The sequence below is a fragment of the Acanthochromis polyacanthus genome, chromosome 2, assembly GCF_021347895.1.
Source record: "Acanthochromis polyacanthus isolate Apoly-LR-REF ecotype Palm Island chromosome 2, KAUST_Apoly_ChrSc, whole genome shotgun sequence".
NCBI lineage: Eukaryota > Metazoa > Chordata > Actinopteri > Pomacentridae > Acanthochromis > Acanthochromis polyacanthus.
In genome coordinates, this window is record NC_067114.1 from 30,254,287 (window position 1) to 30,268,882 (window position 14,596).

Here is a 14,596-nt window from a genome sequence, read left to right on the forward strand (position 1 = left end):
TTTCCACGCTCACAACTAGTATTCTCATTAACTAGTCCGTTTAATTAGAGCCGGCCGGTCGTTCTTCCTCTCCGCCGTCGCCGGGGCTCCTTCTCGCGGCGCCTCCCGAGCCCCGGGCGGAGCGCACGGAGGAGATGCGGCTGCTCGGGCCGGAGGAGCGGAGTGCAGCAGCAATATAGCCACTTGGGAAATCATAAAAAGTTCATGTTCACGTTAAGCGCGTCCACATGACCAGCCCGTCGGCCAATCCCGGCGCGCGGCCACTCATAAACTTGTATCACAAAGTTGTAAATTTTCATAAAACAACAAGGAATTTATTGCATTTCTTCATGGAGCGCTGTTAGAGGGGAGCTGCTCCTTCTTTCTCTCATTCTCTGCGACGCCATTTTCTTCTTCTTCTGCCCTCCTAAACAGCAACCTTTAAGCCTCCAAAACACAGAAAACAAGCAGAGAATCCTGGTGTTTGTTCGCCTTTCCTCCTGCACATGTCTTCACCTTTAAATGATCCAAATTTAATGCGTTTTTCATTTAGTTTTATTGTATTTTCTTCTATTAATTTGCTGATAGTAGAAACACTGTTGTGAATATCTGGTTAAAAGCACTGGCTGTCAGATTAATATGTAGCCTAGAAGCTAAACAGATTAAGATGTGCTTATTTTATTCTGCTGATATTTATTTAAAATTCTGCTGGTTATGACACTTTGTTGATACCAATATAAAATACAGACCACCGTTATTGAGACTGTAGCAGAGCAGTTTGTGGATATTTGCGTCAGTATTGTGTGTTTGTAGGAGGACAGTGTCTGGTGTGAGTAAACCTCAGCAGTCTCTCATAACAGTCAACAGTGAAGAGGTTTCGTTTGGTGAAAACAGCTCCGACCTGCAGTCTGGCTCTTCAGGAGGCTGAAAACAACAGATTCTGTTTGCTAAACCAAGGTTCCATGCATAGAAACAGAATAACCCATCATTACCACTCAGCTACTTATTACAATCAGTCATTTTCTTTCATTTTGACAAATATTAATAAGTATATTTCAGGCTCCAGAGTGAAATAGGAATTCATGTCACGATGGCGCCTTGTCGCCTTGTTTGTTTCTACGTTGCTGCAGGGCAGTGAAATGCTGCATAACTTCCAGTTTACAGTGAGCAAAGTGAACCTGAGCCCAGTGGCGATCTGCAGACACAGAAACAGCATCACCTGAGTGCTGGTGCGGGCCTGGAACGCCGTGCGTAAAAGCGGTTTCGCAATGCGGCAAAGCGTCAGTATTTAACGGCCTGCAGGCCCGGAGCCGCAGGATGCTCAGAGACACCGCAAAGACGAAAACGCAGTGATGGGTTTTCCTCTTTTAGATACACAGACACTTTGCATTTAGAACCAGCCTGATGTGCAAAGTAAAAACACTCTTGAATAGCTGAGTTTGAATTTCTTGTGATGGAAGAGAACTCGGTTTCCTGTGCCAGTGTTAAAGTCTCTTACGCATCATTTTTATCTCTTAACGCAGTTCCTGTTCCCCCACACATCCCATTTCAGTCGTCTCCTGAATTTTAAATAAGATGCACCCTCGTTTGCTGCAGTGTGTAAAAACAGCCTCCATATCTGCTTTAACAAGACCAATTAAGGGTCCAGAATTTGTCCAAGCTTATATTAGCGACGCTCATTTACGGAGCTGTGGGATATTCAAACAAACGTCTTGGACAAGTTCTGCTCCCCAAATAACCTTTTTCTGTGTTGCTGGTTGCTTCGATGTACACTCTTTGCTGTTCTCTAGTTGTTCTATTATGAGGCATCAAATTTACAATTATGAATTTAGCTGTACAGCCTCAACCCAAAGTGCTATTAGCAGGACAAAATAACGGCAACTGGCAAACTCCACGCCTGGATTAAAGCCTGGCTGCTCGTAGAAAATCAGTTTCCTGCACAGACAACATTTAGATTTAGTCCAATTTAATCCCAGAAAACTTGATTTTAAACCTTCATTGACCCACATGTGACCTTTCCAAAGCGCACAGCGTCTGGTCAGCAGAGAAACGGATCCAAGGCTTCCTCTATGCAAATACCCCGAGTTAAAGATTAACAAAAATCAAAACAGCAGCAAAGAGCAGGAGGCACAAACAGGCCGCTCGGTCCCCGATCTGTTGGTTTCTTTGTGTGTTTGTTGCTTTTATTGGGGCTTCTGGCCTTTTCATGGACGCAATAAAGACATCAGGACCTGCTCTAACATCCCCCACAGCCCTCCGTTCCTTCATGTTGTCTCTTTTTTTGCTTCCACAGACAGCCGAGGATTCCAGAGGTAACCCGAGTCCTGGAAATTTCGTCTGGATGTGGAGACGTTTCGTGCAGCTGAAGCAGACCTGGATGTTTTGGCTGCAGTGTATCTCAGGTAGAAGGTAGAATGTGTGTTTTAGGGGTGAATACCTGCAGTTTCTGAACGATCTTTGCCCTTCTGAAGGTTGTAGAACTTCATTTTTTTCCTGTGTCATTGAATGCACACTTCAATTTCCTCTCAGAATAATGTAGATCCAACCTTGCTCTTCCATTGTTAGATTTATTTAAACAGAAAACGCATCAAAAAGAAAAGAAAATATAAACCGAATTGCTAATATTAAAATTTGTGTTTTTTTAAATGTCACTGAAATTACAAAACAAACTTTTTTTTGTCAACAAATATTTGGACAGCATGACAGCCAAAGTGGGAAAGAAATGTCTATTTTTAATATTCTAGAGTATTTCCTTTATCGAGTGTCTGATGGTGATGGGAAAGAAAATATTTAAGCTTTGCAGCTGAATTACAGTTCCAGCCTGGTATCAGAAAATGACGCGTAATGCTGTTTTTACGCACTGATATAATATCAATTTGCTGCCACAGACCAAGTGATACGCTGGAGATATCCATCCTTATGTCGCCGATGCTTTCTTATTTATAATTTCTGTTGCATGATGTCAATATTTTTGTTTCCTTTTAATTTTTTAGAGGAGGATGGCAGCTTTAGTCGCGGTTGCATCTCAACAAAATAAAGAGAAATGTACTGAAACTTGAACTCTGAATGTCCACCGCCGCAGCAGCGAGGAGAAAATAAAACGCTGAAGCCTGGAAACAAGGTGGGCACGTTCTACTTACTCATTACTGCGGTTTGTAATGTGTGAAAGCGAAGGCCTCACATCCAACTGAAAACCTCTAAAAGCTGGATAAGACTCAAAAAGCTTCTAATGCAGCTGGTGAGACGGGACACTTCTCCTTTCTGTAAGACAGTCATTTCAGTTAATAAATGGCATTTTAGTCAACTTTTGAAAAATAAATAATAGATGTGTGGACGGTAGAAGTAAATGCATATCAGGAATTGCATTCCAGTTTTCCCCGTTTAAACACAAATCTCCTTTTTCATGTCAAACACACCTTGTTTGCTTTTAGCAGATCAGACGTTTTTCCAAATACAGAAGATAAATATTTCCCCCAAAGTGAGCCCATTATCTTTACTATTGTGAAGAGGTGACTTCTAGTTAAAGAGGATTTTCCACTTCTACTGCATTAACTCTAATCCAAGACCAACAGACTCAGGACCAGTCAGATTCCACATTCTGTCACTTCAGTCCTGGTTAATGGAATCTGCCTCCAAACTGAGCATCGCTGCTTTAATGATGACTCCTTATTGCCTTAAACTGCATTTATTGTTCTTACCGACGTTATATTAGCAGCTTCAGAAGCACTGGTCTAATTGGAGATCTGTCTTCAAGCACAACACAACAAAAATATGAAAACGTTTGTAGCTCCTCTTTTGGAATATTTCCACGTAAAGAAGCTGCAAGAAATGACAACAAGCTCAGTTTTTTTTTCATTAACTTTATTCACATACAAGAAAATAAAAGTGTCTTTTAGTGTGAAAATGAAGATCAGCATGAAACCACTGGAGCAAATACAGAAATGAACACTGAAAACAAAAAGCCTTTAATTATTTCTTTAATAACACACACCCCATAATCCCTACTGCCTTTTAATTTCATGCAGATAGTAAAAAAAAAAAAGGTTATTTTAAACTTAATAAGAACATTAAAAACCCATTGACAGCCTTAATAGAAGTCTTTGTTCATAATTGCTCCTCCAAATACATCTAAATGTCTGATCCCACCTAAATGAGGAAGTCTCCTGTGTGTCTGTGCTTTATTGGAATATAATCAAATAGGGAAGATCTAACTCATTCTTACTTAAAACTGGAGCAAACTGGTGACAGTCAGAGCTGCAGTGTTGAAGTCTGATTCCACCTTAAAAATAACAGTGTCAGGCATAAATGAAAAGGGCTTTTTTTTTCTCTCCACCAGAATTACAACTTTTAGAAGCACCATCAAGACCACTGAGATCTGTGTTTATATAATGTATAGTTGACATTAAATTAATAGTAATGATAATAAAACGTTACATATTGTGACTGCTTAAAATTATCATTAAAAAAAACAAGAACACCAAAAACAAACATAAAGGAGCAGTTCCACTTAAGAAATTAAGATTGTGGCTCTACAGGAGATATGTGGTGATCTTATCAAGTCTATAACATTTAAAATAAATGCACATATACAACACAGAGATTTATATCCACAGAAATCATACGTGCTGCTGTTTTTTTTCACTGTATTAACAGCTGCTTCGTCCCTTTTCGCTGCGGAGGTGCTTTAATAACAAAAAGTTAAGTGTGCAAAAAATCAGGCTCTAAGAAGAATCTCTTTCTGTACATCACATTATTATTCCCCCCTTTCCTCCTCTGTAGGAAACAAAGTGAAGGATTATATGACGGGTTTGTTCTAAAATGTGATGTTTAAATGATCTAAGCTGATAGTTAAACCACTTCTACTGAGCTGTAAACACTACAGTAAAAGCAGAGTGATGTCAGTCTGTGAGGATCTCTCATTAAAAACTAAATGCCTGGAGTCTGAAGTATTTTTTGCTTTTACTGGGAGTCACTTCTGGGCCAACGTCACTTGATATTTTTGCTGCATCTTCATCACTGGTGTGAAATAAGTGCAGGCTGTCATTTTAAAGTGTCCGGTAGAATCACTCCTCTTCATCAGCCTCCTCCTCCTCCTCCTCCTCTTCTCCAGGTGCTGTTGTTGGAGATCCGCCCTCTGCCGCCTTGTTCTCCTTCTTCCACTTCATCCTCCGGTTCTGGAACCAGATCTTGATCTGCCGCTCGGTGAGGCCCAGCGCATGCGCCACCTCTATCCTCCGTCTCCTGGTGAGGTACCGGCTGAAGTGGAACTCCTTCTCCAGCTCGAGCGTCTGGTGGCGCGTGTACGTCTGCCGTCCCCTCCTCCTGTCCGGACCTGCGTGAAAAGACACATTTCCAGGGAGCAGACAGGTGAAATATTCTATTCTGTGGCCTGGATTTAGATGTTTCCGCTGCATCTTTAAGCATCATTTTAGCAGCTCAACAAACAGATTTCAAAATAAAACAGCCTTCGTGCATCACAGTGTCACTCCGGGGCCTCGGTCTGCCACTGCCACTAAAGATGCTTCCAGCTGCAGAACAACTGGAATCCATCTTCAGGTCACAGAATACAGAACAGCAGATCTAAATAATAAATACTGGAACAGTGGATTCATGTCTTTAAATAACGACACGCTTAGACTCACTGAGGGATATTCAGGTTATATGGAATCACAGTTCACAAAAAAAACTAATAAATGAAAATTTAAATGCATCAAAAGTACTGAAGGTAAGTCCAGAATTATAATGGCTTTGTCAGAGAGTATTATAACAAAACCAAATAAACTTGGGTTGTACTTCTGATTTAATAAGTGCAATTTTCTTTAATATTTCCATTGAATGAAATAACTGCTCATGTTTTGGCTCAGTGTATGGCATTTTGCAGTGTTTGGTTCAGAGGCTGTTTTTCTCTTTAGTCTGCTATCTCGTTGTATAGAATACCGTTTCTACCAAGAAATAAAAAATATGATGAAATGTTTGAAAAGGAAAAATAATTACGGTAAGTAGTAGCTGAAGAATATAACCTGCTAATTCTGGTGTGATAGGTTCAAATATTCAGATAATAAACTAGTAAAATAACATTTTTATTACCATCAACCAATGAAAATTTTACATTTTAGAATCTGAGTTTGGCCAAACTCTTCTCATTTTGATGTTTTATTTCATTATTTCCATCCCCAGCCCCCAAATATCCCTCCAGTTGTTTTCTTTAAAGCTGTATTAGATCATATAAATAAAACATGAATAAATACAATGTTCTTCACGTACACATCTACTTTCATTGCATTAAACACATTATTTACATTTATCTTGAATTAAATCTGGAGGCAGAACTCAGTGCTACAACAAACACTTTCCCACACACTTTTATGTTCTGCAGGAGCTCAGTTTTACCATAACTTCTGACATCACGCTGTTTCTGGAATGATTGGGGAAATCTCGTCTAAACCTGTGAGTCTCGGATGCTTCAGCTCAGACCTGCTGGCCTCTTCCAGACTTCACTATCCTTCAGCTCCACTTCCTGACAAACCCATGTGACTTGTGGCTCAGTAAACAGCATAAAACACTGTCCTAATGATGTGCTTGAAGCGTGGCTTCAGCTGCTGTCTATGGGAGCTGCTGTTCAATATTTACCCCACACCCTGTTTGTCATTAAAGGAGATAAACTACATGACTAATGGGGGACTTTAAAGCAGAGAAAAAAGTGCAAAATCAGACCCACTGTGGCCTCTGATGTGCTATTGAGCCGCTTCGACCTGTTTCCTCGAATTAATACAGTTAGTGGAAATAGACTCACAGGACTAATGCTGAGGGTCAGGCTGCTGGCGTGGAACAGCCACGCTAGAGCTGTGCTAATTTAATTTAAAGAAAAGGGAATAAAAGATCCTTCCATTGCTATTCATGTGAAATATGCACGAGTGTGTGCTGAGTGAGAGCACAGAAAGCATCCTGACCTTCTGTCTGCAGCAGGTCATACAGCGCCTGAAGGTTAAAGAGAAACTGGGTCACATTTTCACAGCTCAGAGGTCGCCTGTGGGCCACACAAACGTCTGAACTCATTTCCTCTGCAGAATCTGAGTGAAAAGAGAGCTCCTTCTGCTGCATCGACAGCTCTGGGAGGTAACGCCTGAGCTCTCTGCCAATCTGCTGCTGAACTCTGCAGCCTTGTAGCATCTTTGAAGTGTTTTGTTTAGTTCAGCTGGCCCCTGAGCTCTTAGGTTTGTGCTGCATTGATAGTGCTGTGGCGCTGGTGAATGTCTGAATAAGCTCCAGGCTCACTCTGCTGGTCATCTGAGCAGCAATAAAAAGGAGTGACCAGCCTGGAAACAGTCAGCCGGGGCTTTGTGACTGTTTGTGACAACTTTAACGGCATTAGCTGGTGTTTAGTGAAGGCCCATAAAAGTGTGCTGGAAGAGTTTCCAGTGGAATTCTCAAAGGGTCAAACAGTGAGCAGGAGAGAAGAAGAAGAACACAAGGAAATACTATATTAATCTCTGTGTATATTTAAATGTTAGAGGTCCTATAAAGGATTAAAATCTTTAGTTACATGAAGCAAAGTTTGCATCATCTGAATCGAGAAATCCGATCTTGCAGTCCTGACCTCAGTATTTCAGATATTCAGCCTATTTGATCCTAAATGACAGGAGCTGTAATGAATCCTTCCAGTGATATACGAGCACTCGTTCCTGTGTGGATTCTCTGCTGTCTGGATGAGCTCAGTGTGTCACCGATGTACAATCACAGCGCCATCATAAACGAGTTTTCACTGATTTCAAGCAATAATGATAAAACTTTTATCATCACTTCAGCTTTGTCAGGTTTACTGTCACACACACACACACACACACACACACACACACACACACACACACACACACACACACACACACACACACAGAATGAGTCATGTATTTCCTGTCTGCAGTTGTATTTTTTATTTCATTGGAAAAATAAATATTAAAGTGAATGGATTTTATTCATATAATCCTTATATCATTTTTTGCTGTGCTGCTCCTGCTTCTATTTAATGACATCATGTTAGTGTTTCTCTCCATGTGTGTGTCTGCTTTTCATTCATGTCATTAAATATCTTACCGTTTTTGTTCATTTTACTGTTTGCAGCAAAGAGCTTTCACTATTTTTTCCTTTTATCTCTGCAACAACTAATGATTTGAATAGAGAGATAAGGAAAAGAATAAAAAATAAATTAAACAACAGCTGAAAAATAAATATTCCCTGTGGTATATGTTTGGTATATTTGGTCATAGCGTTCAGAAATGTCTGCCTCTGGACCATCATGTGTTTTGGAAAGCTATTTCTAACTGTATTTACTGGTGTGAAATAAGCACGCCATCCCTATTTTACTTAAACACATTTTTTTTTACCTCCTGTGCTTCCTAAAAGCTACACCAGAATCTTTTCCCTCCCCACGCATCATGTTTCCCTCCGTGCGTAACCCTCCTCCGTGGTTTTATTGAAAGCAGCGGTCAGTACGTGTGAGTGACTGCAGCGTGGAAGTGTGCGTGATTAAGTACGTGTGTGCATGTTTATCTCTGCGCCACTTCCTTCTCGCTACATGGCGAGGTGACACTTTGTGTGAGTGTTTGCGTGCGTGGTGAGAGACAGAAAAAACAGCTCCACTACTTATTTTCTGTCGGCGCTGATTTGTTCGTGAGCTCCAGTTGGAGCTGTGAATTTATCTGGTCGTCTACAACAACAAGGAGCTGCATTGTCCTCTCACTCTTCCTCCACTTTTCTCTTTCAGGCACAGAAACGCAAGTTGGACAGAAATCCGAGTAGAACACAAGCAGTGTGTTTTTGTGTTTTTGCTCGTCTGATAAGCGCGCATGTGTTTGTCTTATTCAGCGGCGGAACATCCGGGGCTTCTCCCTCCAATCATCTCCCGACGCCTTGGACTGGAATCGGATCTAAATTAAAATCTATAAATTCATTATACAGGCTGGCTGCTCCGACCCCACCACGCCCCCTCCCTCCACGCACACATACACAGAGCAGAGAGCAGAGGAAAGATTAGAAGTGCCAACAGAAAGAAATATGTTTTACTCTCCTCTCCAGCATGTGTGTGTGTGTGTTTTATTCACATATTTTCTATTTTCCTGTAATGCAAATCAGATTTTATTTCATTTTGTTTTATAGTGTGTGATGTTAGGAATTATTCTGACTATGGAAAATCAGACAGTTATCCGAAGACTACATTATGAGCCTCTTTTCTTTGCTCGTAAAAAGTGATACTTAATTTCATTGTTGTTTATTACATTTTTATGATAATATATATATTATCCGCGGCCCTCACTGCTCTAGTTTTCCAAAAGAGAGCTCCAAACAAGTTTCCTCATAAGAAAGCAAATGAAAAACGATTAACTTTATGATTTGGTTTTCATCTTGTCAAATAATCTATCACACAGATCTCCAAATGAAAGGCACCCACAGATGCTGCTGTGCGCCCTTCCTATCACACGTACACAGAGGGCAGTGGGACTGGAGGATGGCACAGTGACGAAAATTAAAGAACAAAAGACAAAAAGCGGTTTAGTAGTTGCCAGAATGCCCCAGCTAGTGAGGAGGGACCTGATTTCTGCGAAAAAATATTTTAAAATGACTGTTTCGTTCAGTCTAGGAGTAGGAAAAATGTATTTAATTAAAAAGTTAGCCGTTATCTTTACATATCAAGTAGATGGATCGATTTTCGTGACGTGAGCAGCTTGACGCACACATATCCATATTAAACCCGCCACTAAAAATACATGGGCGCGCCTGGCCTCCGCTCAGTTGCGCACTAATGGAGGGCGAAAAAGCTTCAACAAGCTCTCGTGTCTCCTGTGCTGTTCCGCGTTTCTGTTTTTGAGAGTTACAAAAACATCTCCTTCACTTTTACGCACGCTTTACGCACCGACTCTCTCGCCATATTTCCCAGTTTTGACGTGCTACCATTCAGTATTTAGACTCTAACATAAAAATGCTCTTTGTACGTTGTGTGTTTGTTGTGATCCGAGGCCTCGCATCCATTCAGCTCCCAGTCCGCTGCTGTCTCACAAAGCCGCTTTACAATCGAGGGAAAGGGCAGGCATTCAGAGATCAAACCCGTCTGCTAATTTATAATGTTTATAGTATTAGCGGATTGTGGTTTCAGTACAATAGCACAATAGGCATTCAGCGGGCCTGCTAGTACTGACAGTGTAACACAAGGCTATCAGGACGCAGAGGTGAGCTGAGCCAAACACTGAATATGAGCATAACCGTGAACGACCGAAGACGAAGATTTTCTTCATTTTCAAACAGGTCAGGATAAAGCTGCAGCCACCCCTGTGCTCCCTGTCCCCCGCTTAAACACAATACCAGCTAATGAATATTCACAAAGTCTTAAATTATGGTTTTATGGAGGTCGCAGAGCCATAAAAGATCTGCAAAGAGAGAGAGAAAGAGAGGGAGAGGCTGTAAAAAAAAAGTGACAGAGAAAGAGACAGACAGGCATAGTTCAGCTACCGGCAGTGGCCGCTGCGCAACCGGGCCAACAGTTTAAAGAGCGTTTAACGTAATTATTGGGTCCAAGACACACACACACACACACACACACACACACACACACACACACACACACACACACACACACACACACACACACACACACACACACACACACACACACACACACACACACCACTCCAACTCGCCTGTGACCGCTCACAAATCATCTCATCACTTCTCATAACTTTTCCACTCCCCTCCCTCCTCACCTGAGCTTCTCATCCAGGGGTAAATCCGCAGCCTCTCGTCGTTTGGCTGCCGCTGCTCCGGGCTGCTCTGCCTCCTGCAGGCCGCCTCAGGAAAACTTGCAGCCAGTGAAGAGAGCTGAGGCCGACCGGGGACTCTCTCCGCGGGGTACCCCTGCAGAGAAGAGCGCAGCGGCCCAGCTCCCGGAGAGCTATAAGAGCCTCCTGTGCGCACTTCTGTGGGGTTGAGAGGATGCTGAGTACCCCCGATGCTCCCGTTCAGTCCCGAAAGAGACGAGCTGAACGATGAAGGAGAAGAGGAGGAAGGGAAGGAGGAGGAGGAAGAAGAAGGAGAAGAAGAGGGAGGGAACGGGAGCCTACCTCTGCCTCTCTCACTGGAGACATGATGGTGTTGATATCCGCTGGATACGAGGGCGCATGAGGAAGACACGGCAGGAGAAGCAGAGGAAGACGGGGAGGGAGAAGTTCGAGAGTCTGTCAAGAGCAGAGCGGGGCAGCTCGCGGCAGCTTGTTGGTATTTGGAAAACAGCGCGTTGGCGAAGTACAGCGAACTCATAATTTGGCGCCGATGATTTGTAGGCCCGGGGCGGTTTAATGTCGGCTTTTTACGAGGGACTGTGAATTATTGGCGGGGTGTTACTGTCTAGATTTACACAAAAAAATCACCCCACCCCACACTTTTCCTCCCCTACCTCCCATTGCTTCTCCGACCACGTGATGGCGCGTCCATGTGATGTCAAAATGCCCAATGGCCGACGGGGTTTCCCTCTGGATGTAATATTATAACGGAAGAAATTAGCTGCAGCTCACGTGGAGAAAGCTGCAACTCTCTCTCAGCATACAGCGTACAATAGCATCCATATAACACAATCAATAAGCAGCAGCTCGGAACGTGTCCACTAATCACCGAGCTATGTAGAGCTAGAAAACAAAACGGCTGAGGCTGACAAACGTCCAGTTCAAATTTAAACCTTTTACAGCCCCGCGTGCCGAGTAGGAAGCGGGTGAAGTCGTGCGCAAAAAGCGGAAAACAACATTAGATGTGATATTGATTGGATAGGAATGGAGCGACGCTAGGCACGTGCGTAAAGTTGCAGAGAAGACTGAAAAGGGAGATGGATTTCCCCCGTTTTCAGTGTCTTACCCCAAATCATACAGTGCGGAGACCACACAGGCAGAAGAGAGAGTCAGAGAGCAGAACAAACAGGGAGGCTGTTGTGTGCTGGGTGCACAGAGGACCGCTGCTGACTGGTCAGAGCAGCCAGGGATGAAGTGAGTCATGGAACGGCATTACATCTTCATCACATAGATGAAGATGTAATGTCAACAATGTGTTATGGAAGCAAGCAGACCATGTCACTTCGAAAATCATTCTGCAATAACGCCCAGCATGAAATATTCCATCTGCTGCAGCGTGAAGAGGCCGCACTCCACTTTAATTCAGCCAATAATCAAAACACGGAGAATTACAGGTTAATATTTCTTACCACTCTGTCGCGCTCCCTGAAATATTAGAGCTATAAACTAAGCACACAAACTAGAAACCCAAGTGGTTGTTAGAAGTGGGAGAGGATGTATGTTTGAAAGAGCAAACACATTTCTGAATCCATTACAGAGAGAGAAGAGCCACACTGCGGGGCGTTCAGCATAAACCACCTCCGCCTGTGAGTACAGATCTGATTAGTTCTGCTCCTTGGCGCTGGGTCCTTCCTCGCAGGCAGGAGAAACTCACCTGGCGTGCAGGTGTTCCGTGCTTAGATCCGTACCCGTGACGTTGACCTTTCCCCGCCACGCAGCACTGAGTTCAGCAGGATAAAATCTCTGTGCTGCCGAGTGTAATGTTTAACAGGCCAACGAGGATGTATGCGTGCGTTAAGGTCTGGTAGAAGTTGTTTTTTTTTCTAACTGGAAGGATGTGGGACAATCAGAGGATTGGAAAATGAAGGTCTGTTTGTTTCATTTACAAACACTGGAGGACCTGTTTGAGCCTTCCTCCTATGAGCGGGTGTTGTATAAACTCAACTTTGTAGCTTTGGTGTGTGAGCACTAAGCACTGGGCTCGTTATGCGTAAAACCTCTGATCCTCGTGTTGCCTTTAATTCGTTCACCCTTTATAATGGTCAAAGGTAATTTCTCTGTTTGCTCCAGCTGTCCACAAAGTTGTAAAACATGGAGGGTCGACTGTTGTGTGTTTAACACCACATGCTGAATCATCTGTAATCACAAATGAGTCCATCACTGAACAGAAATGTGGTGCAGGAGCTCTTAGAACAGGTGTTTGTCAAACACAAGTGATACCATACAGCAGAGAAGTCCAAACAGAGATGAGCATCCACTGGTCCCTCAGACCCCCAAAGCTGCAGTCCATTCATTTTGGTTTTTGATGATTTATAAACAGTACATTTCATTGAGAATTCACACGACTAAGACTAGTTTTTGCATCATTAGTCCAACTGTTCTAACATCTCTCAAAAACGCTCCTTATGTCGTCTTGTTAGTGCATTGAACTGTTAGCTCAGTGTTCTAGTGCAGCCACAAGTCTTTAACCTTTAGTGTTCTCAGTTGGTGCATATTACTAAATGAAATTAGATTCACACATGCTAACTCTGAACACTAACACCAAACAGGTCCAGTGCTGATCCGTTTCTGGGTTCTGGGAATGCAGTAAAGCTTCCATGTGAAGTTATTTGTGTTCACTCCCATGGCTCCCCACTGCTTCGTCCAGTCAGGTCCAGATACAAAAGGCTGAGTGTCGTTTTGGCATCCTCTTCGGTTTTCTTAATGTTGGAAAAGTGAGTCTGAAATAAGCGACAGACTTTACTGTTCTGTTTTTGGCAAAATATCGTGTGTTTTATCTCAAAAAATATTAGAATGTTTTCGGTTAAACCAAACCACAAAGTCTTGATAGATTAAACCATCTGAAGGACACTCTACTGCTCCCAGTTAAGTTTATTTGCTACAAAAGTGCTAATTAGACTTGCTGTGAAACCACTTCTATGTTCTGGAAGAGCTACCCAAAGTGAGACAATTAACCTTGATGATACAATCAGGGTTATTTTAGCTTTGGCTCCAGATTACTTTTTTTTTTTTTTTTACAGAAAGTCTGAAGCTTTAGGAGGGGTTGGCTGCATTAGATGAATTGTATTGTTTCTGGAACTTGGCCCACTGTAAAAAGCTTGGATATTTCATACTTTACTGGCTCCATGTTGGCCTTTTGTGTTTGTTAATGTGCCTCTTTTGGGAAGCAGTGCTAAATATTTAGAGCTGTCTTTTAACAAATGATCTTAACTGCTCACTGGAGCAGCCAGACCCGAGCTCCTCTGGTGGGATTAGCAAATAAAAATAAGCACAAAATGTCCCCAGATAGAGTTATCGTGCACCTGATCAGGTAGATATTTGCTGCTTTGCAAACACTGGGACTGTATAGGATAAATCCACTCTGAGTGTGTTTGAACTGCCCATATGGAAACAATCCGACCTCAAGTCGTCATAGTGATGATGATGGAAGGCAGTGTAATGGTGAATATAGAGGTCTGTAATAATGTAAGTGGAGGTGGAGGACCAGGACATAAATAAAGCCAAGTTTAGATAGATGTGTGTGTGTGTGTGTGTGTGTGTGTGTGTGTGGGGGGGGGGGGGTGAGGATGTAAGAAGGGGGGAGGGGGCATCTGTTGTTTTAAGAGGAGATTTCCGAGTCGAGGCTTAAATGTTTGGCCCCGTGAACTGAACGGTTTTATCAGTCTGGGTGCTGACAGAGCGCACAGGGATGAAAGGGGAAAGTGTGGAGAAGAAGAGCAAGTTAAAGCTCAGAAATGAATCGTCATCACTTCCAATTAAAGGCAGAAAAGAGGCATTTTTATGACATTTTT

General features: G+C 42.6%; 1 protein-coding gene across 1 annotated transcript; it reads right to left on the reverse strand.

The window, feature by feature from the left end:
* Nucleotides 1-3,828: 3,828 nt before the first annotated feature.
* On the reverse strand, nucleotides 3,829-11,906 carry hoxb7a (homeobox B7a). Its single transcript, XM_022195941.2, has 2 exons — nucleotides 10,731-11,906; nucleotides 3,829-5,311 (listed from the first exon to the last, which is right to left on the reverse strand). Exons 1-2 carry the CDS (start codon nucleotides 11,281-11,283, stop codon nucleotides 5,043-5,045), a joined length of 822 nt encoding a protein of 273 aa, XP_022051633.1. The 5' UTR covers nucleotides 11,284-11,906; the 3' UTR covers nucleotides 3,829-5,042.
* Nucleotides 11,907-14,596: the final 2,690 nt, after the last annotated feature.